This window comes from Solanum verrucosum, unplaced genomic scaffold (genome assembly GCF_900185275.1).
Source record: "Solanum verrucosum unplaced genomic scaffold, falcon-dt-bn FXZP01000254.1, whole genome shotgun sequence".
Classification (NCBI taxonomy): domain Eukaryota; kingdom Viridiplantae; phylum Streptophyta; class Magnoliopsida; order Solanales; family Solanaceae; genus Solanum; species Solanum verrucosum.
Window position 1 is genome coordinate 768,073 of NW_026019983.1, and position 26,958 is coordinate 795,030.

A 26,958-nucleotide genomic window follows, 5' to 3' on the forward strand; every position below is an offset into this window, starting at 1 on the left:
TTATAAAACTCTTCATTTTCTCTTCATTCAAATGTGAAATTCGCTTAATGTATTATAAACATCTTCTTAAGATATTTGCCAACGTAAAAATTAACTAATTGTTATTCTCTTTGATCCGCCGTTTGTCATGAACGTCAAACACATCACTTTGTAAATTACTAGCAACTTTAATTATTTTTTAAAAAAAAATTGACAAAGGAAGACTTATAATTTTGTGCTCTTTAATTATAAATAAAATGAAATTAATTAATTAAAAAATATTCCAATTATACCAAGCTTCCATTATCCCTTCATGTGGTGGAAAGGCATGAACCGCAACACAGAAAAAATATGGACCAAGTCACATGCTACGTCAAAAACCATTTTTTCTTAAAACAACAACAACAACAACAACAACAATAATAATAATAATAATAATAATAATAATAATAATAATAATAATAATAATAATAATATATTGATAGAATATATTAGTAGCATATATAATACCAAAATAAAAATAAAAATAACACTTTTGCTCTGTTAGTTTGATTTGAGCTCTTGGGATATCCGACATCTCAGATATTCATCGGTCTTTTTACAAAATTATTGAGTTATCAATAAGTTATCTAAGGTTAAGTTTATATTATTACTTAAAATTTGACGATAATATCATTTTTAAACCATCTAAATTTAACCTGCATTTTTTTTTACTAATTGAAGATAGAAGGACAAGTAATTTAATTCTAATAATTAACGAACCAAGATTAGAATTTAAATATATATATATATGACAAAAGCTATAATATTTAAAGATGAAATGGCTTTTATACTGCGTTTGGAATAAGATAAGAATTTTATTTATATAACATGAAAACTCACTTATTTATCTCAACTTTTTGAATAAAAAAATGTGAAGAAAGTGGAAATGTGTGTTGGACAGATTGGATTCCTTGTTTGCCTATTCATCTAAAAAAGGAATAAAAACAGGTAGACTTAGATTTAATCAAAATACACACAAAAAGAATATTATAGTTATATTTATATTATATATATGAGTACTAATTATTTTTATATATATATTTTTTAAGAAAACTCAAAATGACAACTAATTTACAGTAACTTACCAACCGTCCCTTCATTTTAGTGACAACTTTTTTTTTTTTTTTTTTTAAAAAAATAAACAAATAAATAAATTCTGAGTATTGTTAAGACTTTCTAACCTTACAAGTCAACAACTATTTTAGGCAATTGGTTGTTATCGTCGAGTTGTGTGGTGGTATCGTAAATACTCTTCTAAAATTATCTTTAATAATGAATAATCATATTGTTTACGTTCCAAAAAAATTTAATAAAAGTTTACTTATTTTTTAAATATATCATATACTAGAAGTATTTGGCCGAATTGCCCTCGAAAGATGTGACTTAAGCCTAATGATTAATAAAGTGATTGAGAATAATAAGATCTTAAGTTTAATTGCGTTCTAGCTTTGACGATCAGGGTTATCTGATACATATTGGCATAGAAGATTACAAACATTCCGTAAAATTAATTGAAATACGTGTAGACACTTGAACACTACCCCTCACATTTTCAGTTGCTAGATAATTATTGGGAAAAAGTATTTACAAAATACTCGAGGAAAAAAGAAGAATTACTGGAAGCAAACATGTGGAGAATTAAAGATGGTTAAATTTTAAGGTTCTTAAAATAGTTTTTTTCCTTTCTATTAAATTAAGAAAATTGAGATGTCATTAAAGATTATCGTGGTGGAATGTTAAGTATATTTTTATTGTTAATTGAAAGCTTGAATATTTCATTTGGAAATGAAATTGATTTTAGTAAAAATGTTGTATCTCTTACGTAAGATTTTTTTTAATGTAAATCTAAATTAGGAGGAGATTAAAGTTGTACAGTAATTTCTTAGATAATGTCTTGGTGACCAAGAATGTACCGCAATTTACGCACTTTGTTTTTCTTTTTCTTTTTTTCTTCCCTTTTATAGGGTTAGAGAATTAATTATTGTTGTGCCGAAGAAAGAATTTTGGTTATTTGCCTTTTTTAAATTCTTTTTGAGCTATATTACTTATTAGAACTGATTTTTGTTAATTTATTTTTGAAGCATTTGTTTAAAATATCCATTACAATAATACTAAAAATCGTGATCACAATTATACAATCCGACCAAATTATACTAACATAAAAAAATAGTATAATGTATATAATATTTTGTGTTAACATAGAATTTATAAAAGAATTGCATCTCAAAAAGTGTAATATATACAATCTATCATAATATAAACATCAACGATTTATTTTACAACAAAAATTCGTAGCTTAACAATCACATGAGAAATATACAACGTAATTTAATAATAAATTAACATAAAAATTCATTTTTAGAGGGTATAAAAAAACATAACAACTTTGATATTTGTGCTTTATACTTTCGAAAACAACTTGGAAATATTTCATAAAATATCTTCCTAAAAAACTATATAATATGTTTGTGCTTCCATTAAATTTTTTATCTTTAATTAGGACGAATTAATTATGATGATATGAATATAATTCTTTCACTTTTAATCATAAAATTTGAGTTTAAACTTACATATAAAATATTTTAATAAAAAAATATTAAGTCTTATATGACACAAATCCAAATTAAGGCGGAGAAATTTGCCAACCGTTGATCAATGCATCATTATATGGCTTTTGGACACAATTATATTTACTGAATGAATGATTATATCACATGCAAAAGCTAATAATATATATCACTCACTACAAACATTTCATAAAAATCATTTATCTTTCCACAAGCTGCTTTGAGAATTTAAAGTTTAAGTCAAAATCTCCTTTTAGATCATAATCTCACTAGTCGAGACTCGAGAGTCTATCAAAAAATAATATTTTTATATTTAAAGTTAAAAATAAAGTTTGCATATATTTACTACTCGAATATGTATTATATGTATTTATCAAAATTAGTATAAATACATATTCTTTATAGTTTTTATTATTTTATATATTTCTATTTCATAGTTTAAGACATCATGCTCGTTTTCTTTTTGTTGATTGAACTAAACCTATAAGATAGAGTTCGAATCCAATATGTGACGTACACTTAATCTGCACATCACGTGTTGTGATTTTATCATTAAATCAAAGCTCTACGACCTATTACTATTTGCCATTAACATAGTTAGGTATTTTGATTCAACGTGCTTTCATATAGAGAAAAAAAAACGCTTATTATACAATATTATTTCATTAATTATTTCATTCCATTATCATCAATAATCAATATTAACTTGTGACACTATTGAGTGGAGGAGTGTCTTGCGATCAAGAAATTCCTAATTTTCTATTTTGGAGTCGCGAATATTACATCTTTTTATGATAAACAATCCAATTTGCTAGTTGCTTATTATGATTGGTAACAAATAAAAATTTTTCTTAATTAATATTATAATATGGTTGATAAAAACAATCATCAAAATAATGATCATATTAAATTTAGCTAATGTATAATCAAAATACAAAATCCACCATTTTACAATATAGAATTGGTAGGTAAGTTTGGTACCTCTAGTTACTAGTAGGAGCTCACATATATCTCTCAAATCGAGTTACGCGAAAACTGATCCGGATAAAATATTTGGTAGGTAAGTTGTATTTTGCATCCTTGTTGGTTCCATCTTCCCTCCAAGAACCTAAAACCCTTAAAACCTTGCCCCCTTTTCTCATCTCATATACTCTTATCATCATTTGGACTCAATTTCCCATGAAATCATACCTACAAATAGTCTCTATGTGATTAAATTTTGAAGAATTTCTGCCCAAAAAGCCCAAAAGAATCAATTTTTATGTTACCATTATCAAGAATGAAGTCACTCCTTTCCCCAGTACTTTCAAGACCTACCATGTTTGTATGCAGGAGATATGGGGTTCTTAGTACTTTCAAGAACCTTAATTCTGCTCAAACAATGAACCCCATGAGTAAAGTTTCTTCCTTTAGGTGTTCTACTGTGCAAAACCATAATCAAATTCGGGTCTTGAATAGTGAGGCATCGGGTTCGAGTTCTGGTTCTGGTGAGGTTCATGTGATTGTGGGTCCTATGTTTGCTGGTAAAACTACTACTCTTTTGAAGAGGATTAAGTCTGAAAGAAGCAATGGCAGGTTAGTTTTCTCAATCTGTTTCTCATTTGGTTGTGTAATGAAGTGTTGTGCATATTTAAAGTTCAAATCTTTTTAAACTATTCACCTGTTGGAGTAGAAATATTTTCTGGTAGTTTCTTGTTCTTCGATTTTGGTTTTCACCTGTGTTTGTTTGTGCTTAGTTATCGCTTTATTTCATTGTTGCTGCTGTTCTTTCTTCGGTATGTTGTGTACTGTTTTCCATTTCACATTATTTCGATGCTGTTACTGTTCTTTTAAGCCAAAGGTCTATCGTGAACAACTTGGGGGTAGGGGTAAGGTCAGCGTACACTCTACCTTACCCATACTCCGCTTGTGGGATTTACACGGGGTATGATGTTGGAGTAGAAAGTGTGCCTCAGCTGTTATTTTGGGCCATCCTATAAATAAATCGGTATCTGTTTGGTTTCCTCTCATGAGGATTATCTACTTTGCTACTTACTTTATAGTGTCTTATACCTCACACAAGCTTTGTAGAACTTATATAAGTAGGACTTTTGGCTAAATCTCAAGACTTTGATGCTCTATATAGACCTTGAAATGAAACATGGAAGATGATGCATTGAGTCCAATGATTGTAAGTGTTTTTTTCTTGCCTCAGAATTTGTTTTGGTCAATAAGCTTAATAGTGGCAGGGAGAGAATGGTACGGTATTCAGTAACATAACAAATCATCTTTTCAGCAGCGTGTTGCCATATTGTGCTATTTTTATCGAAGACCAACTTTCTGGGTGATGGTTTATTTGGTTGAATATAGCTGTAAAGATATCTTTCATGAGTTTAAGAACGTGGTTGGGCAAGAGTTCAACGTGAGAGTCCCGACTTAGTCATTTATATCATCTCCAGTGAGGGTGCTCTTTTCTTAGTTCGATTTCACAATTGGCGTTCAAATAAGCAACTTGTTGGTACTTGTTAAAAGAAAAACCAAGTTGTTGCAGCACTAAGTTCAATTGCTCCAAGGCACCAAGTGTCCTTTTTGCTATTTAGACTTGGTTTCTCTGCAGTTCTAATTGTTAAAAGTTTAGGAATTTTTCTTGTTACTCAACCTTTCATCTTTCTCATTGAATGATTGTGCCTTTCTTCTGAATTCTGTTGTTCTTGAATCGGTTTTTTTCTGTTTCCTTTCCTTTCTTCCCTGGGGTGTTGAAATCTCCATGCTCTTTGGCTTGCTCATGTAGAGGAAGTAAAAGTTGGACCATGTTATTCTGATGACATTTGAATTGAAATCATGATTGGTAATATTCCCAGTTTTCAGGCCAATGGCGTAAAGAATTCCCTCTATTTGGATGAGACAATAAAAGGTCTCTGTTTCTCAGGAAGGGTGGCTGAAGCAGTTGGAATATTGTGCCGCTCTGGTGTACAGGTGGAGGCAGAAACTTATTCCCTTGTTTTGCAAGAGTGCATTTTCCGCCAAGCGTATAAGAAAGGGAAAAGAGTCCATTGGCAAATGATTACTGTCGGCTTTGTTCCAAATGAATATCTGACTGTTAAGTTGTTAATTTTGTATGCAAAAGCAGGAGACTTGGATACATCACACATTATATTTGATAAGTTACAATTTAAAAGCTTGGTTTCGTGGAACGCTATGATTGCTGGGCATGTGCAGAAGGGCATGGAGGAAGTAGGCCTGAGTCTGTACCATGATATGAAACAGAGAGATGTACTTCCAGATCAGTATACCTTTTCATCAGTCTTTAGAGCCTGTGCCTCTTTAGCTGTCCTGGAGCAGGGCAAGCAAGCACATGCTTTGTTGATTAAAAGCCAAATTAGTGGAAATATTGTAGTTAATAGTGCGCTTATGGACATGTATTTCAAGTGTAGTTCTCCATCTGATGGCTATCTCGTGTTTAGTAAGTCCTTGGAAAGGAATGTGATAACATGGACTGCTCTGATATCAGGGTATGGACAAAATGGAAGAATAAAAGATGTTCTGGAATCATTTCATAGGATGATAGATGAAGGATATAGGCCAAACCATGTTACGTTTCTTGCAGTTCTTTCTGCTTGTAGCCATGGAGGTCTGGTAGATAGAGGTAAGGAGTACTTTTCATCTATGATGAGAGATTATGGGCTTCAACCGAGAGGAAAGCACTATGCAGCTATTGTGGATCTTCTAGGCCGTGCTGGAAGATTACAAGAGGCTCATGAGTTTGTCAAAAACTCACGTTGTGAGGAGCACCCAGTACTATGGGGAGCTTTACTTGGGGCTTGTAAGATTCATGGTGATATCGAGATGGTAAAACTTGCTGCTAGAAATTTCTTCGACTTGGAGCCTGAGAATGCAGGCAAATATGTTGTCTTGTCTAATGCTTATGCTTCTTTTGGTTTGTGGAACAATGTTGCGGAGATAAGGAGACTGATGAAAGACTCGGGGGTGAAAAAGGAGCCTGGTTATAGTATGATTGAGGTTCAAAGACAAGCACATTTCTTCTTTATGGAACATAATGCTCATGAACAGACTGCTGAGATATATAAATTGGTCAAAGATATGGCAGGTATCTTAAAAGACGCTGGCGATGTTCAAGATATACTGAGTTAAAGAGAAAGGACAAACAACAATATAGGATGAACATTTGATTGAATCCTCAGCCACTTAGCTGCAAAGAGTCTTATTAAACGGGCAATTTGCTGTATCTCGAAAAGTGCCATGCATGTCACACTGTATGCTCGTATCCTTTTAAGCTATAAAAGTGGAAACACTAACATTCAAACATAGAAAGAGAAACAGGCTTCTGCCTTTGTGCTACAAGTCGGGAATGCACTTTCCAGACACAAGCCATGCTTTCCTGGAATTTGTGATCCTTTGACAGAAATCTTCTGTGGAGATGCCATTTGCCTTTGAATGCAAAAATTGGATTGTGATCTCCCCACAGTTTCAACTGTTAGTTTGGCAAGCAGGGGCTTGCTATTTGCCTCTATGAGGAACATGTATGTGAACAAACAGATAAATTGCCTTATTACCAAGTAATGTGATGGCCTCGGTTTATTGGATGTGATTCTTAATAAAATAAGTTTACCATTGAAAATATACTCTTAAGGTCATCTTTTACTATATTGCAGTAACAGCGGAGTTGAGTAGTTTCCAATAAAATGCTTAAAAAGCCATACCACATCATAATTTGAATGGACAGAACCTATAGCAAATGAGTTTATTTCTTCTACGATACTATGTACTAACCAATGCTGCCACGGATTGATGAATTTTGGGCATTCTAGGAAATCTATTTGTATTTATTATCTTATGCTATATTGCTATGTCTGGTGGTTAAGCAGATCATTCTATGCTGTTGCCAAAATACATTTAGGCAATTCATTTGTAAGTGTTGATAGTGTTTGAAAAGATTTTAGAATCTTTACCAACCTATGAATGTTACTCTGGAACTGACATAATTCCATCTACCTGGCACATCAAGAGCTGCAATTGTGTGAACAAGCATAAAAAAGTGGGTGGAAATTTATGTCTTCATATAGTGGAAATATTAATAACTACTTGTCGGATAAATCAGGATAAACAAGTCCTTTAACGGTTTACTTATTTGTGTTAGACTATGCAATCCTTATTTTAGTTGCAGTTGCAGTTTGCATGGCCTCTATCTTCACTGCATACTTTTGTTGTCCTTTCTAATGCATCCTGTTGAACACGAAAATAAACTTGAGCCTTCAGTTCCTTCCCAGTTGAACTGCAGTTTGTGTACGGATCAATATCGTGTAGCCAGCCGCGCAGAGAAGTAAAACCAGCATATTCTGTTTCCTTTTGTTCAATTGATGGTATCATTCCGAAGGAGATTGGTCCTATCTTGTGTGGATAACCATATAATACATTTTTTTCTGACTTCTGAGATTGTTCCTATGATTCTTTACATCAAAATTTACTAAGTTACTAATTACCTTGAAGATATCAAAAGTTTGATAATATAATTATGGACATATAATTTGGATTCACAAAGATGCTAACTTCTGAGTTTTGAAGTGCTGCTTGAACTTTGATGATCTTGATAGATATTTAAGGCTTCCTGATGTTCTCATATCATTGTCTGATTTAGCTTTTGTGCTATTTCCCCTCTCTGCAGAAGTGTAGCAATTTTAAAGTCAGACAAGGATACAAGATATGGGTTGGATTCCATTGTGACACATGATGGAGACAGATTACCATGCTGGCCTTTAGCTAATCTATCATCATTCAAACAGAGATGTGGTCCTGAAGCATACAGTAAGGTAACACTTCAATGGGAAGCTATTGACATGTGAATATATTAGACGACTGTCATAGGACCTTCTCCACACATGGTCAGGGTGCTAGCAGCCTAGCTGTGTTAGCAACAGAAAGTATGCTTCAAATATAGGGCAAAAAAGTCTATTTTTGAGTGCGTTCTTCTGAAACTTTTAAATTTGACGGATTAAATTTTAATTCTTGAGAAGTTAGGGGATCCACCCGTCCAAATCTACCCCTAGTTGTGAGGGGAAATGATATAATCATGAAGCACTCTTTTGTAAGTTGGTCACTGAACTTTGTTTGCTAGTATGCACTCTTTTGTAAGTTGGTCACTAAACTTTCTTAGCTAGTATGCACTCTTTTGTAAGTTTGTTACTGAACTTTCTTTGCTAGTATGTAACAATACTGTATTATGACTTTCATCATTACTCATTTTTCTTTCTATATGTGACTACCTGTTTTTGTGACTGTTACGTGGTTTCAGTTAGAGGTCATTGGCATTGACGAAGCTCAGTTTTTTGAGGATCTATATGATTTCTGCAAGGAAGTTGCTGATCATGATGGCAAGATTGTGATAGTTGCTGGGTTAGATGGTGACTATCTAAGGTACTACTTCCGTTTAGTCTCCGTGCGCTCTAATGTACTAATAATTGATACCTTTTTTGTGAGAAAGAGATAGTCTGCTTATTCTTCCGAATATTTCTTATGTACTGAATGTGATTCTCTGTTGCAAAAACTTGTGTACTGATCTGTATTGGATCATATTTTGGATTTTACAGAAGGAGCTTTGGTTCAGTCCTTGACGTTATACCAATTGCTGATTCCGTGACCAAACTTACTGCCCGATGTGAACTTTGTGGTGAACGTGCTTCTTTCACCTTGAGGAAGACAGAGGAGACGAGAACGGAGTTGATTGCAGGAGCAGAAGTATATATGCCCGTCTGCCGCAAGCATTATGTGAGTGGACAAGTAGTCAAAGAGGCTGCTAGAAGTGTTCTGGAGTCTCAGAAAGTTGAATGCAGCTCTATTTTGTAATGTCTCAGCTCTAAGTACATAGGCCATTGTCTTAGAAATATTAACCAACTATTGTACTTCCAAGTTCCAAGTCTGTCAACTGGCCAAGCCTTTCTGCCGGTGGAAGGTCTCTAGTAGAATTATCGAGGTGCGAGCAAGTTGGCTCGAACACCATAGTTGTAAAAGAAAAATACTATTGTACTTTCAAGTCATATTTTGGGGCTAGTTGCTTCCTCAGAGTGATGAAGATGAAATGGTGTTAGTCTATGATTATTCTAGCATATTTGATTTCCTTAAGTAATGAATACACTTCTGAATCCTAAGGAATAAAATTCTTGCCTCAAACACAAACTATAGAAATATCCCAAATGTAAAAAAACAAAGATGTCTTGAATCTACAAAGTACAAAGTGTCTCAAGTAACAAGATAGTTGATCGTTGAGATCACATGTTTCCCAGGTTTGGTGTCAACAAGATCCGAGCTATGTGCCTTTAAAACTTACTAGATCTTGATGGCGCACTTCCTGTCCATGCACCTGTCAATATAGACACTGATAAATCGTTAACAATATTTTGCTATAGCAGCCAAAAAATATCCCCACAAACAACGTTGTTATAGAGAGGTTATTAAAGGACATGATACCTTTGTGTATTGCAACGCTTTCCGAATCACATAACTGCCATAAAAATGTTTGGCAAGTCGAGCTATTGCTTTTGCATCCGTTAGAAGAACATCAACTACTGAAATTGTTTCAACTTTTGATGACTCTAAGCATTTTCCAAAAACACGGTTACCAGTTCTTTTGAAGGCTAGTTGAATGTACTCCTTCTCAAGTTGAAGGCACACCTTATTTGAAATCTCTATGTCCCCGAGTTTAAGAATATGCTGCACAACATAGTTCCTAACAAGAACATACACATATTCTTAAACATAAACTAGAAACCAGAAGTCAACCAACAATTGCAAAAAAAAGAAGAAGAGGAAAGCAATAAAACATTGACCTCTACTATCTTAGACATTTTTTTTGGAAGTATTTTGATAGTTGGAATCCACATAAGTCCATACTGGACCTTAGTTAAAGTCAAAGTGCAAATACGAGATGATTGGCAATAGATGGTGGAAACTGGTATATGTTATTACTTACCGCGAAGGATCATGAGCAAAGTAAGCTGACTGGTTTACAATTCGTTCCAGTAGTTCCTTTCTGAGAGGGTTAGTGATATGATCAATGCAAACATCCAAAGATATACAACATCCATTCACATTTGTAGCCAAATCTCTGAAATAACTAATAACCCGATACAGAACCTGAAAATCATTTAGCAAATTCAATAAGTGAGCATTCACTATACCTTATTGCTAAAAGATATGAAAAACAACCAAAATTTGTAATAATTTTACCTCATTCTGCTTCTCATTTAACACACGGAAACACTTTTCAACAATGGGTCTTTCTACTCGATGAGTCATCAGTGCAAATAACTTCAAAGACACAATTTTGGAGCACATTTTGGCCAATGATATGATGGCTTCTCTTTTAGGCTTACAATTAGCATTTCAATCGACATTGAACTGTCAAATCAAAAGATAAAAAAAATGCTAAGTCAACATTCAGAAGGATAAAAAGTTTTCAAGTACTTAAAATAAAACTCTACTCACCCATTCTTTGTAAAAGCTGTTTGTAGAAACAAATCCATATGAAACTGAAATGTACTGAGAATTAGGTGCAACTGTTGGTTGTTGCAGAACTCAACAAGTTTTACAAAGAGAGCATGTCCAGATTCACATATCATCACTTCATAAATAGAACTAAGAACCTCAAGAATCTTTTGCATGTGGTCATAGTTATTCAGCTCAAGAATCTTTTGCAATAATCGTGAGTCTTTGGGATTTCTAGCCATTTTGACTACACTCTGATTCGACAAGTAACTCAAACACTCCCTACTCCAATTGTTATGATCTAATGGAGGCCTATTGTAATGTGCAGAACCTTGAACTCCAATGCAGCTGTTACTCAACATTTTGTTGCTCAAATTTTGGCCAAGATTAGATTGATTAATTGGATGATATGTTGAGGAAGATCCATGTTCATAATTGACACTTTTTCTCATATCTGCATGATCCGATATGCAAAAAATTCCAAGAAAACCAAGAAATCTTGAATATATTGGCAAGAAAGTACTAATTGAAACAAAAATAACATAAAGTTATGAACTTTATACATTACTCGAACTCTCCAAAAATACTTTTGGAGGAGAATCCGACCCGTCACACATGAACAACATAGCTTTATACTTAAATAAATCTTGAACATATTGGCAAGAAATACTAATTCAATTAAAAAATAACATAAAGTTGTAAACTTTATACTTAAAGACGTCAATCTTGAAGCAAGAAAGTACTAATTGAAACAAAAATAACATAAAGTTATGAACTTTATACATTACTCGAACACTCCAAAAATACTTTTGGAAGAGAATCCGACCAATCACACATTTTTGAAGAGTCGGAACAACATAGCTTTATACTTAAAGAAATCTTGAGCATATTGGCAAGAAATACTAATTCAATGAAAAATTAACATAAAGTTGTAAACTTTATACGTAAAGACGTCAATCTTGAAACAAGAAAGTACTAATTGAAACAAAAATAACATAAAGTTATCTCTATGTCCCTGAGTTTATAAGAATATGTTGCACAACATAGTTCCTAACAAGAACACACACATATTCTTAAACATAAACCAGAAACCAGAAACCAACCAACAATAGCAAAAAAGAAGAAGAGGAAAGCAATAAAATATTGACCTCTACTATCTTAAAAAGTTGGACATTTTTTCTGGAAGTATTTTGATAGCTAGAATCTACACAAGTCCATTCCGGACCTTAGTTAAAGTCAAAGGGCAAATACGAGATGATTTGCAATGGAGGATGGAAACTATATGCTATTACTTACCCCATGATCACGGGCAAAGTAACCTGACTGGTTTATAATTTTTTCAAGTAGTTCCTTTCTGAGAAGGTTATTGATATATATGATAGATGCAAATATCTAAAGATATACATCCATTTTCATAATTTGTAGCCAAATGTCATGAGAGGGGGAAGAAACTAGAGTTGTGGAGAGGTTTGCATAAGACTCTAGAATCCCTAGAATACCTTAGAATATATCTTAGAAGACTTTAAAGATTTCTAGAAGAGAGACTCAGGGTGTTTGGATTGACTTCAAAGTTGGTCAAACCTACTTTTAAGTCAATTTTTAATTTTTGGAAATGTTTGACAAATATAAAAAATAACTTAAAATAAATCAAAACGACTTAAAATAAGTCAAAAATCAAAAGTAGATCTCCCATGCTTTTTATTTTTTGACTTAAAAGTCATTTCAGATTGACTTTTAATTTTTAATTTTGACTTAAAAGTCATTTCAGTTTGACTTTTTATTTTTGACTTTAAAGCTACTTTTTTTAAGTCAATCCAAACGTGCTCTAAATTGTAAATAAGTAGGGACTTGTATAGATTTTTTTTTCCTTACACTTTGACCCCTAGGTGTGCAGTATAAATAGATGGGACAACCATTTGTAACTCAACCAAGCAAGAACCAAGCAAGTTGTAAAGCAATGACTTTCTTGTGCTGCAAGGAGCGTTAGTAGAAGCTAAATCCGTGACAATGTGGTATACGAGGGAGAGATCAACGCTGCTAGCACCACCAATGTCAGGCCGGATGGTGGAAAGAAGCACAACAATGCTCGATCCTACACCAAGCGAAGCGCTAACATCTCACTAACCAACTTTGACCACTAAAGAAAGTAACGATGAACGTGATGAGGAGCCCATTGATGTCACGCCCAAGTAGAGTGGATTGCGAGGGTTGAAAGAAAATTTCATAATGTTGTGAACTTTATACTTTCTTGCATTGTTGAGTTTGTAATAATAAGCCCAAATATTTGAAGAACTTGTTGATGGCCATTGAAATGTTGATGAAAATTTTAAATGAGTAGTTTCATCTTAAATTTTCTTCCAAATTAAAATCTTGAAAATAAAGAAGAAAATCTTCATCATCCCTTGGAGATTTCTTGTTTTAATTCTCTATCACAAAGAGAGAAAATGAAAACTTTTTTTTTATCAAGTGCTATTGAACTTGTTTTGGCTTTATAGGAAGTACTATAAATGTATTTTCTAAAGTTTAAGAGTGGAATTGAAAATTTTCCACCTACCTTAATTATTTATTGAGGAATAATATATTTTACATTTTTTTGTTATTTTTATTACTAATATTTTCCTAAAATGGAAACATTGGAAATTTGTAATCAATTCGAGGTAAAATAAAACTTTTTACTTGTTGGAAATTAAATTTTTGAGGAACTATATTATTAACATTAATTATGATACAAGAATTTAAATTTATACCAAGCAAAAAATTTATTTATCTCAATGTAATAAAAATTAAAGACAAACACAAAATACAAATAAAAATGCAGATAAATCTTTTGTATCAAATCGTATCTATCCGGCTTAAAAAAAGAAAATTGTGAGCACATTTAAACAATACAACACAAACAGATTTTGCCCGTATAGTAAATTTGCAAAATAAAATTTACCAAACTATATAAAATTAGGTATAACAATATACCTAATTTTATGCATATTAAAGAGACTGTTTCTAATAAAATCTCTTCTAAAAAAAGTGAAATAATTTTTTTCTATTTGTTTCAATCGTATATAACTAGTATTTTATTTAGGAAAATTTAAAACAATTTGACACAATTTTAATTATATTTTAGTAAATTCAAATTTTAAATAAATGTTAAAAAGAAATCACAATCAAACAAGGTGACTTTGTTTGTACGTAATGTAGTAGGAGTTGCACCTATAAATACCCAAATCTTCAATTTTTGCGGGTAAAGTTCGTTCCTTGGAAACCCTAACAATGGCGAAACCTCCTCCTCATGCCCCTTGTCCAGATTGCAATGGAGGAGATCCTCCTTGTCATCCTTGTTCAGATTGCGGTGGATGTATTCACAATCAATTCTTGGAATCTGAATTAGAAAAATGGTATCAGAATCGAGATTTGGAAGATGAACTACATGCTCGTGACATTACAATAAAAGATCTTAGGTTCACAACAGAAATGCTTCGGCTTCAGAGGTACTGTGATTAATTTTTGTGAATTCCTTGTTGTTGAATGGTTTACTTCAATTTCGTCCAACTAAACACTGTATCTCGTCAAGTTGTAAGCTTTGGAAGTGTCTAGATGATTATTAACAAGTTGAGTTGTATAGATGATTTCCTACTTAAGGCCAAGTTTTGAGTGTTATGCCTTTTTTTTTTCTTCATCTCGTGTACGTATCTGCATTGGAGCTCAACTAAATCAAAAATCATGCTAGGCAGTAGGCATTGGGGGCAAAGAGTAACAACTTACTCGAGGAACTCGAATCTGAGAAGGACCATGCGCCCGAAAAATAAATTTTTGACATCAATTTAACGCAATTTCATTAAAAAAAATAACAGTGGATTGAGTGCGTTTTCTACTGCTTCTTTTCTTAATTTGGATTTTTTTATGTTTTTGTTAAATGGACGTTCGTCCTAACTCGCATCCCAAAAGTTAAATTTTGTAATATATTTTAATATACAAAAAAGACATAACAGGTTGATTGACCGCGTTTTCTACTGTTCTTTCCTTAATTTAGATTTTTTTAAAGTTTTTGTTAAATGGATGTTGGGCCTAACTCGCATCCCAAAAGCTAGCTCAAAGGGAAGAGAATTCCTAAGCAATGGATCTTCGGGATCTTGTACTAGTTCTATGCAGGACATTTCTTTTGTCATTTTTAAGTCGGAATAACATTTTGACCTGGTTTGTCCCTATCATTATTCTATAGAGAAATTGAGCGTCTAGACAGAGAAATTGAGCGTCAAGACAAAGAATGGGCTTATCTGGTTATTGAATTTGCTAAGAACGTGCCTTGTGAAATAGATAAGAAGGAGCTTGCTGAAATAGCTAAGAGAACCTGTTCTAAGGAAAACGGGAAGCAGGTTCAGGAAATAGTTAAGAAGCATTTTCCTGAAATAGCAGCAGCCATCATGAAATCGTAGGAGCACAATGATGTTCATCATCAGGTTCGATCTCCTCTCAATTCATTGATAACAAAATTCATGTGCCTTTCATTGTTTCCGTTCTGTACAATTTTTGTTATCAAAATTGTATTTTTATGATGTGTATACTGAGAGGAATTATGTGGTTGTGAGTTATGTTTTCCTTCATAGTTTCAGAAATAGTCACGTGAGAGCACAAACACACAAATGGATATTTATATTATGCATCTGGATATCTAGTTTTCCAAAATTTTAGTGGATAATATTCATAGTTGATCCATCTTTAAAAGTCAGTTATATAACCCATATCTAATAGGTCAAATTGGATAGTTACTTGTTTTTTAACTGTTGTGTCTAATGGGTCGGATTGAAAACTTCCTTTGAATGTTTGGTCAGTTTTCATGGTGATGACTCTCTAGTTTCTCTATTGAAACTAAGGCGTTCAGTTCCCTTCCTCTTAAAAAAGTGTATTTTTGTTTTCGGAGTTCATTAAATCAGCTGAAATAGAAACTTGATGTGCTTAACATTGTTCGCTAAATGTGGTTTGTTGGTTTAGGTGTTCGTCAGTTTGATGGTGACGACTCTCTGGTGTCTCTACGATTCTTGCTTAAATAGTTAAATTCCATATTTGTTCTAATGGTTGTAAACATATCAAGAATACTTGGGAGATTTTTGATATTTGTTGTTGGTAACTTGGTTTAATGCATACATAGGCCTATCTTTACTTATCTTTTTCCTTTGCTGAATTAACCCTATTACGAACGCCATTTTAAGCATGGTACTGATTTTCTTTTTGTTGCAATTTTCTGAAACAGGCAACTCGTGGAAATGAAGCCTGCAGAATTCATTTTTTTCATTGATAGTACATTAGTTAGAGCATTGAGGTAGCAGTAAAAGTTCAGGTTACTACTAAGTTTACTTCTCTTTGTGACTTGTTAACACTGCTACTCTACTAGTATGTAGTCTTACCAATGGTTAATGCAATCTTTGTGTGTTTTTTTCTTTATCTGTCGAATTCATTTAGTGAAAATTTTAGCTCTTATCACTGGGTGCAATAGCATAAATAGTTGTGGATGTTTGCTTCATGTCTTTGGCCCCTAGAGTGCACGCAAACCTAAAAAAATAATTATGTAATAACTTCTCTTGGCATTTGATTCTAATGTACTACACCAAGAAAAGATCAACATTAACAAAAAGAAAAGATATTGCAGTTTAATCCTTAATGTTATTACCAACAGCAACAATGCAGCTAATATAATGAGAAAACAATCTTCAATTTGAATTAAGCGCTCGTGCTAGACGCTTGACATCAATTAACCTTATGCCTCGTCGCGATCTACCTGAATATCAGTTAAAATTCAGCGCGATAGAAAGACAACGAATCAAAGAAAAGGACATGACAAGTATGCGTTAGAAACTTACTCTCTGTATTCACATTGTCCTTGGTCCCAATTTCTTCATTCTTACTTGAAAAAGAATTCAATAATCTAGCAAGATGTCTTATTTGATATAATAGCATAATGTTTTGACTTCTCTGTACTTTATACCTCATTTCTTCAACTCCTATTCAATCACAAAAGAACAAAAAAATGAATCTTTTCAATAAAGGGAGAAATGAAATAGTGATACCAGTGTTTTTCAAAGGTAAAAAGGGCATCCATCACATGATAGTCAGAGTTATCGGGGTACCTATGCTGGTGGAAGATAGTAGGTTGGTGTAAACAAGTTGGTCCAGACACCACCTAACCAAAAATGTACTTATACTTTATGTCGCTCAGACTCTCCAAAAATTTTTATGTACAAAATGTACCTTGGTGCAATGTACTTGATGCATCAGCTGGTTCTTGTTGTGATTTATACAATTCAGGATGAAATGTAGCATCAGATAACTGAACCCCAAGTCCAGAAACAGGGACAATTGCTTTATTTTCTTCTTCATTAGAGTATCCTGCAACGACATGAATCCAGGTTTTAAACTATATGCGTTCAGAATTTTATAACAACGTATTGATAACAGAGTGAATTATATAAATGAACAATAAACATCCTTGCGTTATCCAAAAAGTTGCAAGATTCATCCTTCTGTCTATTTTTAAAAAAACTCACGCCACCAAAAAAAAATATTCAAGTCGAATGAACATATATAACATGGTTAAGCTACTCAAGTCGGGTGATTTTTCAAATTTTTAGAAATTGAAGATTTAAATCATATTCATACAAAATATATTCAGATTTTAAATATTGTTTGTAAAAAGTATGGCCAAATACAATCCTAATTTCAAAAATTTCAAATAAAGTAATTATTTTCAAATAAAGTAATATTTTCAATTGATTTTTCTTTAAAAGTATTGGTTTTCTTAATTTTTCTTAAAAAATAAAGTGGCGACTATTCTCATTTAATTTTTTAAATAAACCAGAATGGCGGCATTGTTGAGTTTGTAATAATAAGCCCAAATATTTGAAGAACTTGTTGATGACCATTGAAATGTTGATGAAAATTTTGAATCAGTAGTTTCATCATGTTAAATTTTCTTTTAAATCAAAATCTTGGAAAGAAAGAAGAAAATCTTCATCATCCATTAGAGATTTCTTGTTTGAATTCTCTATCACAAAGAGAGAAAATGAAAACTTTTTTTTTTTATCCAGTGCTGTTGAATTTGTTTTGGGTTTATAAATATATTTTCTGAAGTTTGAGTAAGAGTGGGATTTAAAATTTTCCGCCTACCTTAATTATTTATTGAGGAATAATATGTTTTAATTATATTTTCCTTAAGTGGAAACATTGGAAATTTGTAGTAGGTAAAATAAAACCTTTTACTTGTTGGAAATTAATTTTTTGAGAAACTATATTATTAACATTAATTATGATGCAAGAATATAAATTTATACTAAGCAAAAAAGTTATTTATCTCAATGGATAAAAATTAAAGACAAACACAAAATACAAACAAAAATGCAGATAAATCCTTTATATCAAATCTTATCTATCCTGCTTAAAAAAATAAATTGTGAGCACATTTAAACAATACAACACAAACAGATTTTACCAATCTAGTAAAATTTGCAAAATAAAAATTACCAAACTATATAACAAAATAACACAAATATACCTAATTTTATGCATGTTAAAGAGACTTTCTAATCAAGACTCTGCTAAAAAAAAAAGTGAAGTAAATTTTTTATTAAGGAAAATTTAAATTAATTTGACACATTTTTAATTATATTTTTGCAAATTCAAATTTTAAATAATTGTTAAAAAAGAAATCACAATCAAACAAGGAGACTTTGTTTGTACGTAATGTAGTAGGAGTTGTACCTATAAATACCCAAATCTTCAATTTTTGCGGGTAAAGTTCGTTCCTTGGAAACCCTAACAATGGCGAAACCTCCTCCTCATGCCCCTTGTCCAGATTGCAATGGAGGAGATCCTCCTTGTCATCCTTGTTCAGATTGCGGTGGATGTATTCACAATCAATTCTTGGAATCTGAATTAGAAAAATGGTATCAGAATCGAGTTTTGGAAGATGAACTACATGCTCGTGACATTACAATAAAAGATCTTAGGTTCACAACAGAAATGCTTCGGCTTCAGAGGTACTGTGATTAATTTTTGTGAACTACTTGTTGTTGAATGTTTGGTTTACTTCAATTTCGTCCAACTAAACACTGTATCTCGTCAAGTTGTAAGCTTTGGAAGTGTCTAGATGATTTGTATAGATGATTTCCTACTTAAGGCCAAGTTTTGAGTGTTATGCCTTTTTTTTTTCTTCATCTCGCGTACGTATCTGCATTGGAGCTCAACTAAATCAAAAATCATGCTAGGCATTGGGGGCTAAGAGTAACTCCATACTCGAGGAACTCGAATCCGAGAAGGACCATGCGTCGAAAAATAAATTTTTGACATTAATTTTAAGCAATTTCATTAAAAAAATAATAGAAATGAACCTTGCCCCTAACTCGCATCCCACAAGCTATATTTTGTAATATATATATATTTATACGAAGGAGAAGGCAATATATTTTTTAATACGAAGGAGACCAGGCTCGAGGTCAATTTTACACAACATTAAAAATAACAGGTTGATTGAGTGTGTTTTCTACTGTTTTTTTCCTTAATTTAGATTTTTTAAAGTTTTTGTTAAATGGATGTTGGGCTTAACTCGCATCCCAAAAGCTAGCTCAAAGGGAAGAGAATTGCCTAAGCCATATTAGGATCCCGGGGAAGGACATTTCTTTTGTCATTTTTCAGTCGGAATAACATTTTGACCTGGTTTGTCCTTTATTCTATAGAGAAATTGAGCGTAAAGACAGAGAATTGGCTTATCTGGTTACTGAACTTGCTAAGTACATGCCTTGTGAAATAGACAAGAAGGAGCTTGCTGAAATAGCTAAAGGGCCGTTCACTAAGGAATACACGAAGCAGGTTGATGAAATAGTTAAGAAGCATTTTCCTGAATTAGCAAGCATCATGAAATCGTAGGAGCACAATGACGTTCATCATCAGGTTCGATCTTCCTCTCAATTCATTGATAACAAAATTCATGTGCCTTTCATTGTTTCGGTTCTGTACAATTTAGTTTATCAAGATTGTATTTTTATGATGTGTATACTGAGAGGAATTGTGTGGTTGTGAGTTATGTTTTCCTTTTAACTGCTAGATAATACATATTATTCATGGTTTCAGAAATAGTCACGTGAAAGCACAAACACACTAGTATTGAAATTGAAACTTGCTGTGCTTAGCGTTGTTTGCTAAATGTGGTGTGTTGGTCAGTTTGATGGTGACGACTCTCTGGTGTCTCTACGATTCTTGCTTAAATTCCATATTGTTCTAATGGTTGTAGACATATCAAGAATACTTGGAGATTTATAGGCCTATCTTTACTTATCTTTTTCCTTTGCTGAATTAGCCCTATTACGAACGCCATTTTAAGCATGGTACTGATTTTCTTTTTGTTGCAATTTTCTGAAACAGGCAACTCGTGGAAACGAAGCCTGCAGAATTCATTTTTTTCATTGATAGTACATTAGTTAGAGCATTGAGGTCGAAGTAAGAGTTTAGGAAGAACAATAAATTTACAACTTACTACTAAGTTTACTTCTCTTTGTGACTTGTAAAGATTACTACTCTAGTAGTAAGTTGTCTTACCAATGGTTAATGCAATCTTAGCTTTGTGTTTATTTCTTTATCTGTCGAATTCATTTAGTGCAAATTCTAGCTCTTTATCACTGGGTGCAATAGCATAAATAGTTGTGGATGTTTGCTTCATGTCTTTGGCCGGCTGCATGCAAACCTTAGAAAATAATTATGTGTTCACAAAGGAGGTACATAACTTCTCTTGGCATTTGATTCTAATGTAATATACCAAGAAAAGATACTGCAGTTTAATCCTTGATGTTATTACCAACAACAACAATGCAGCTAATATAATGAGAAAACAATCTTCAGTTTGAATTAAGCGCTCGTGCTAGACGCTTGACATCAATTAACCTTATGCCTCGCCGCGATCTACCTGAATATCAGTTAAAATTCAGCGCGATAGAAAGACAACGAATCAAAGAAAAGGACATGACAAGTATGTGTTAGAAACTTACTCTCTGTATTCACACTGTCCTTGGTCCCAATTTCTTCATTCTTACTTGAAAAAGAATTCAATAATCTAGCAAGATGTCTTATTTGATATAATGGCATAATGTTTTGACTTCTCTGTACTTTATACCTCATTTCTTCAACTCCTATTCAATCACAAAAGAAAGAAAAAATGAATCTTTTCAATAAAGGGAGTAATGAAAAAGTGTTACCAGTGTTTTTTAAAGGTAAAAAAGGCGACAACGTCCATGGGCATCACATGACACATATGCTGGTGGAAGATAGTAGGTATCAAGTGGAATAGTCGAGGTGTAAACAAGTTGGTCCTGACACCACCTAACCAAAAATGTACTTATACTTTTTGTTGCTCAGACTCTCCAAAATGTACTTATACTTTTTGTTGCTCAGACTCTCCAAAATGTTTTGGAGGACCTGTCAATATTTTTTGAAGAGTCTGAGCAACGTAACCAGTATAATAGTAGAGGCTCGCCTTCAAACACCACTGTTAATCTAAACTATACAAAATGTACCCTGGTGCAATGTACTTGATGCATCAGCTGGTTCTTGTTGTGATTTATACAATTCAGGATGAAATGTAGCATCAGATAACTGAACCCCAAGTCCAGAAACAGGGACAATTGCTTGATTTTCTTCTTCATTAGAGTATCCTGCAACGACATGAATCCAGGATTTAAACTATATGCGTTCAGAATTTTAGAACAACGTATTGATAACAGAGTGAATTTCATAACACGAATGAATACACGGTTAGTTCCTCCACTACCTGCACTAGTAGTACTGTCATAATTTTGACAAGTTGAAAATGAAGAATTGTTCAACACTTTTTGTCTTCTCAATTGATAGTTTCTTCGACGTCTAGCTAAGTGTTTTTCCCTCTCCTCATTGCTCATTGTTTGTCTTCTCAATCTATCACGAATTCTACGACGTTCTCTCTCCTTCTCTTTCTGTGCAATTCGCCAGTTCTTTACGACGTGCCATTCTTTAGTATCAGCTAACTCTTCAGTAGTAGCCATTGAACCAAATATTCTTCAAGTTTTTGATCCAGTCTTGCAACAGAACTATAATTTGTATGCTTCAATTAAAACCAAATTGACAATAACGAACAACAACATACCAGTGTAATCTCATAGGTGGGCTCTGGGGAGGGCAAAGTGTATGCACACCCTACTATATCGACTGAATCACTCTTTTCGTACCATCAAAGAATCACTCTTTTTACTCTAAATTCATTTAGATGTAAAATGAAATGCAAATTATGTGTAGCCTATGATTTTTTTTTACCGTGCTAATATCTTCCATAAGCAACAACAGCAACATAACACGTGACTTATAAAGATAGACATATTGTTTATAATAGACCCTCGACGATCAATAAGCTTCAAATAAAATAAACCCTATACAAAAGATGCAAATGCCAATACACAATCATAACTTTGAATGAGAAACCAAAACAAACAAACATAATTACCTTAATTTAAGTCCACAAGAACTATATATCTCAGGTCCTTAATCAACCATAACACACAAATCTTCATCCATTAAAAAACAAAGAAAAATATTGATTTAATTTCACAATAATCACGAAAAAAGAAAAAAAGAAAAACACTACTTGTTTATTTGAAAAACTCCCACAAAAATGAAAAATAAAAAATCAATTCACTGAAATCCCTACCTCTGTTGATGGTGACTGAGGGGAAGGATTTGTAAATTCAGATTCAAAGAATAGAAATTGAGCTGTTGCTTTTTTTCAATAGAAATAAAATACAATAAAAATCTTTTAAATGTTCTTTTTTGGTAATTGGTTAAGAGTTTGTAATTTTTACAAATTAGAATTTGACACCTGTACATAAAAGGAAGAAAAAAGATTTTGTTTTATTTTTTTTTCGAAATTTAGGGATGTTGATCCATTTGGCTTTAATTACTCAGTCCTCATCCAAATTTTACTGTACCATAAAAGTAAGGAGTGGAAAACATGAATCTTCATTGATCGTCTTGCTCTATTCAAGTACGATCGTGTTGCTCTATTCAAGTATGAGTCAAATATTATAAATAAGAAAAAAAGTACTAAAGTTCTTCATATTTTCTTTTTGATGTATGGAGCTAGAGTTCGATTCATGTTTTATGCAAACCTCTAACCTTACTACATCCAATTTTTTCACATAGTAAGTAGTTGAGAACTAAAGATTTGATAGGAAGGACACGAAGTATCGTATTATTCATTTCATTCCTGCCTTTAAGTGGTTGTACATAAGCTTCGGTTAACCAAATATGAACCCGTAACAAAAATGTACAACTAAAAAAGAGCATCCAAATACAAAGGGAAATGACAATAACCAAATGTTGAGACATATAGTCTATTTCAAACTCACTATATTCTTCCCTATGCTGGTATGTAAAAACCTAAACATTTCATACTCCGAGCTCTGTATGTAAGAAACGAAACATTTCATACTCCGAGCTCTGTATGTAAGAAACGAAAAGGGTTAAAAGATAAAACGCCGAGATCATAGGGCAAAAAAAATGTCATCTCCAAGCAGATGAAGTTGCTAAAGCTCTATTTTTCCATCCAAGATAGAGTGCTCCTTCGCTTTCTGCATACCGATAATTTGGGTTGTACTCTTTCAACATGTCTTTGATGGTCTCACCAACTGATGGACTCAATTGGCATGGGGTGAATCCAGCCATCATAAGTCTTAACCTCCATTTTCCGAAAAGTTCATGTCTTTCCACTCTATCAGCTCCCTCACATGCTATTATGTTCACAACGTCTCGTGCCACACAATGCTCCTCTGCACTGATCCTCTCCTTGTCGTCCCTAGGACGAGCTGCATCAATTGACTCGAACATTGCTGTATAATAATCAAGAGTTTCACGGAACCTTGGAAGGAAAGGGGCAGTGTTGGTGTTTGATTCTTGTTCAACTAAGGTCACAATTTTGGGGGATAAACTCTTAACTAGTCTTAATAGGCGGTCACGATGATTGATAGTGCTTACACTCTCGTCTGGCATGTGGTGCAGCATATAAGGGAAGTTTACTGCCAGAGCTTCTCCATGTTTAACCCGAAGGTTCTCTAGTTGGACCTCACAGCCTGATAGTTCAGCACCATGGAATTCAAAAGGCACTCCACATGATTTGGCAACTTCTGCTAGCCTTTCGCCTACTAGCTGAAGACCTCCACCCCGAGCATAAGCTGATTCGTCATCATCAACACCTGTGATGCGTACAAATGGGGGTCCACCAGGACGACGAGCAAGATCGTGGAGGAGGAACATCCACTGACTTCCCTGTGCAATCTGAAAATCAATGATATGGATTCTGTTCTCATTCATCATGGCTTCTCTGATGACGACATTCGCAGACATATAAGCAAATTTGTAGTATGGGCACATGTTAAAGATGACTTGCATGTAAGACAATAATTCCGAGCCAGTTAGTTCTTTGCACTTCAATTTTTTGTATATGATGCTTCCTGATGATAGTAGTCGTGCTCTAATCCCTTCCAACACGTATGCACCCAACCGTTCCATCGGTTCCCCAGACACTGACACCCGTTGCTCCAAAGCTCTCATAAGAGCTTCAGCAGTTGAGATATCAGCATCTGACACTGCTTCAGCGCAGGCATCGAGCAACTCTTTCAAGTTCAAGCCAGGGGCCATGTCCAACACTCGGTTCCACCTTGTTACGGAAGCCGGTTTTGAGACCATATCGTTCAAGGAGCAACTGCAGCTGTCGTCAGTATCAGATTCAGGCCCCAGTAATTTATTCTCCAGCTCCCGAAGCACATGTCTCAAGTCACAATCATCAATTCCTGAACAGCCACTCAAAGGCGAACCACAAGTGTTATCAGATGAGTGATGCAGATCAGACATGTATGACTGTGAACATTGAGGAGAGAAGGGACTCCTGTTGGAAGACACACTCAAGGCAGGAGGTGAATCATTGACAACATAGTCAGTAGCTGGTGACGAGTCCAGAGTGAAGAATTGTTCGTCTTGTGCCTGAAAAGAGAACTGCATCCCTGAGCTACGACTATCCTTACAACTGTTCTTAAGAACATTGTAAGGGGCGTAATATTGCTCAGCTTGCTGCATTTGCTGATTGTACAATCCGTGGACACTTCCAGACAATTGTGTTCTCTGGGAAAATGACTAGCTAAGATGAAGTAGAGTGATGTCAAGCAACCGTTGCAGACAAAAGCTATCTTAGATCTCAGCAAATCTTTCTCGACTAAAAGTAGTCACAACATCTCAATTCTTTCAGCATCGTGTGACTATGTCAACTCGAAAGAACTAGAGAAGGATTCGCAACTCCAATGACAACTGACAGAACCTGCCAAGAATGAAAATCACGATCAGTATGCTGGCATAACTAAAATTCAGAAAAGTGATAGTCATGATCACAAGAGATTGTTACAAAAGCATAAAGAAGCTAACTTACAGAACAAAAGAAGCAGAGTTGATCAGTTGAAGCACATTACGACTAATAAATGATGCTCCTAAGCTAAACATAGATGGTTATGATTTCACGGGTTAATTTTGCCATTGATAAACTGAAAAACTAACCATTTACTAAAGAATTGACTCACTAGAGGTATAACTTAGCATATACATCAATCTTTTGAAAAATCAAGGAAACTAAGAAAATGAAAAAGCATAGAGACCTAAAACAAACACAAAAGAAAGTAAAAAAATTACAATCAAAAGACAAATCTTCTTACCCAACAACATAAAAATCAAAACTTTATACAAAACAAATTGAAAAATCACTACTTATACCCCCACCCACCCAAAAAGAAGATTAGGAATTGTAAATAATCTCTTACACAACATAAAAATCAAAACTTTATGCAAAAGGAGATAAGGAAATTGCATATTAACTGCATACATAAACTCAAAATTTCATCTTAAGATGCTTTCAAGATCAACACCAAAACCTTAAACCATAAACTAAACAAAGTCAATAATTTGCATTAATTAAGGAACTCCTCAAGACTAACCTAAACTCAAAAGAAAAAAAAAGAAATGCAAATAATGTCTTAACTTTATATAAAACATATAGAAAAATCACTAGTTATATGCCCCCAACAACATACACATCAAAACTTCATACAAAAAAAAAAAAAAAAAACTAAAAGAATTGCAAATAATCTCTTACCCAACAACATAAAAATCACAACTTTATACTCTAATCACCCAAAAAAAAAAAGGAAAAAAATGAGAGAAGGTAATTGCATATAAACAGAAGAATATAATTCATCTTAAGATACTTTCAAGATCAACCATAAACTAAACAAAATCAAGAATTAACATTAACTAATGAAACTAGTAGTACTAATTACCAAAAAATGAAAAAGAAAAAACAATAAACAAAAAGAACAAACCTTGAAAATTAAGAGGATGTAATATTTGTTTTTTTGTGATGAATTGAGACTTTTTTGTTCAAAGAGCACCTCTGATGCCTATTGTTGATTATTGAAAACAAAGAATGAAGTGTTAGGTACTCCTAATAAACCCTTTATTATATAGTCAAAACATTAGAAAATTAGACAAATAAAATGCCCTCATTTCTTGGGAATAACTACCTCCAATGCCACTTCCATTAATATATGTAAGACCAAAATAACTATTTTAATGGGTCCACATGTTCATTATATTTTGGTGATTGATATTTGTATTGAAATTCATAATTGCTAATAAAGATATTTTCATATTAGGATGTGATAATAAAACTTCTACTAATTAAAAAAAAAAACTAAAAGAATTGCAAATAATCTCTTACCCAACAACATAAAAATCACAACTTTATACTCTAATCACCCCAAAAAAAAAGGAAAAAAATGAGAGAAGGTAA

The 26,958-nt window shown here is 33.2% G+C and overlaps 7 protein-coding genes across 7 annotated transcripts; 4 read left to right on the plus strand and 3 right to left on the minus strand.

The window, feature by feature from the left end:
* The first annotated feature begins 3,742 nt into the window (after positions 1–3,742).
* On the plus strand, positions 3,743–9,654 carry LOC125817887 (thymidine kinase a-like). The gene is made up of 4 exons (XM_049497394.1): positions 3,743–4,163; positions 8,251–8,395; positions 8,878–8,999; positions 9,173–9,654. The coding sequence occupies exons 1-4, from the start codon at positions 3,850–3,852 to the stop codon at positions 9,426–9,428; spliced, it is 837 nt and encodes a 278-aa protein (XP_049353351.1). The 5' UTR covers positions 3,743–3,849; the 3' UTR covers positions 9,429–9,654.
* Positions 5,206–6,835, plus strand: LOC125817886 (pentatricopeptide repeat-containing protein At4g16470). Its single transcript, XM_049497393.1, has one exon. It carries the CDS (start codon positions 5,409–5,411, stop codon positions 6,717–6,719), a length of 1,311 nt encoding a protein of 436 aa, XP_049353350.1. The 5' UTR covers positions 5,206–5,408; the 3' UTR covers positions 6,720–6,835.
* Positions 9,655–9,888: 234 nt separating the features above from the next.
* On the minus strand, positions 9,889–11,308 carry LOC125817858 (putative pumilio homolog 19). Its single transcript, XM_049497366.1, has 6 exons — positions 11,067–11,308; positions 10,955–10,979; positions 10,809–10,889; positions 10,552–10,715; positions 10,050–10,308; positions 9,889–9,942 (listed from the first exon to the last, which is right to left on the minus strand). The coding sequence occupies exons 1-6, from the start codon at positions 11,306–11,308 to the stop codon at positions 9,889–9,891; spliced, it is 825 nt and encodes a 274-aa protein (XP_049353323.1).
* A 3,025-nt stretch (positions 11,309–14,333) lies between these two features.
* On the plus strand, positions 14,334–15,496 carry LOC125817859 (uncharacterized). Its single transcript, XM_049497367.1, has 2 exons — positions 14,334–14,551; positions 15,283–15,496. The coding sequence occupies exons 1-2, from the start codon at positions 14,334–14,336 to the stop codon at positions 15,494–15,496; spliced, it is 432 nt and encodes a 143-aa protein (XP_049353324.1).
* A 3,376-nt stretch (positions 15,497–18,872) lies between these two features.
* Positions 18,873–19,976, plus strand: LOC125817861 (uncharacterized). Its single transcript, XM_049497368.1, has 2 exons — positions 18,873–19,081; positions 19,787–19,976. The coding sequence occupies exons 1-2, from the start codon at positions 18,873–18,875 to the stop codon at positions 19,974–19,976; spliced, it is 399 nt and encodes a 132-aa protein (XP_049353325.1).
* Positions 19,977–21,016: 1,040 nt separating this feature from the next.
* LOC125817862 (uncharacterized) lies at positions 21,017–22,120 on the minus strand. Its single transcript, XM_049497369.1, is given in 4 exon segments — positions 21,017–21,053; positions 21,055–21,232; positions 21,617–21,754; positions 21,871–22,120. Coding segments are annotated over 4 exon segments (603 nt in total).
* A 1,480-nt stretch (positions 22,121–23,600) lies between these two features.
* LOC125817832 (scarecrow-like protein 13) lies at positions 23,601–26,601 on the minus strand. Its single transcript, XM_049497344.1, has 2 exons — positions 26,489–26,601; positions 23,601–25,437 (listed from the first exon to the last, which is right to left on the minus strand). Exon 2 carries the CDS (start codon positions 25,197–25,199, stop codon positions 23,631–23,633), a length of 1,569 nt encoding a protein of 522 aa, XP_049353301.1. The 5' UTR covers positions 25,200–25,437; positions 26,489–26,601; the 3' UTR covers positions 23,601–23,630.
* Between the last annotated feature and the right edge of the window lie 357 nt (positions 26,602–26,958).

Excerpts from the sequence above, each read along its gene's own strand:
- LOC125817887 (XM_049497394.1), top strand. The coding sequence starts at position 3,850 with ATGTTACCATTATCAAGAATGAAGTCACTCCTTTCCCCAGTACTTTCA. Across the intron at positions 4,164-8,250 it reads TCTGAAAGAAGCAATGGCAG|AAGTGTAGCAATTTTAAAGT; the intron begins GTTAGTTTTCTC and ends CCCTCTCTGCAG. Across the intron at positions 9,000-9,172 it reads TTAGATGGTGACTATCTAAG|AAGGAGCTTTGGTTCAGTCC; the intron begins GTACTACTTCCG and ends TGGATTTTACAG.
- LOC125817858 (XM_049497366.1), bottom strand. The coding sequence starts at position 11,308 with ATGGCTAGAAATCCCAAAGACTCACGATTATTGCAAAAGATTCTTGAG. Across the intron at positions 10,890-10,954 it reads TGTCGATTGAAATGCTAATT|TTATTTGCACTGATGACTCA; the intron begins GTAAGCCTAAAA and ends GTGTCTTTGAAG. Across the intron at positions 10,716-10,808 it reads TAAATGAGAAGCAGAATGAG|GTTCTGTATCGGGTTATTAG; the intron begins GTAAAATTATTA and ends AATGATTTTCAG.
- LOC125817861 (XM_049497368.1), top strand. The coding sequence starts at position 18,873 with ATGGCGAAACCTCCTCCTCATGCCCCTTGTCCAGATTGCAATGGAGGA. Across the intron at positions 19,082-19,786 it reads TTCACAACAGAAATGCTTCG|AGAAATTGAGCGTAAAGACA; the intron begins GCTTCAGAGGTA and ends TTTATTCTATAG.
- LOC125817886 (XM_049497393.1), top strand. The coding sequence starts at position 5,409 with ATGATTGGTAATATTCCCAGTTTTCAGGCCAATGGCGTAAAGAATTCC.
- LOC125817859 (XM_049497367.1), top strand. The coding sequence starts at position 14,334 with ATGGCGAAACCTCCTCCTCATGCCCCTTGTCCAGATTGCAATGGAGGA. Across the intron at positions 14,552-15,282 it reads GAAATGCTTCGGCTTCAGAG|AGAAATTGAGCGTCTAGACA; the intron begins GTACTGTGATTA and ends ATTATTCTATAG.
- LOC125817832 (XM_049497344.1), bottom strand. The coding sequence starts at position 25,199 with ATGCAGCAAGCTGAGCAATATTACGCCCCTTACAATGTTCTTAAGAAC.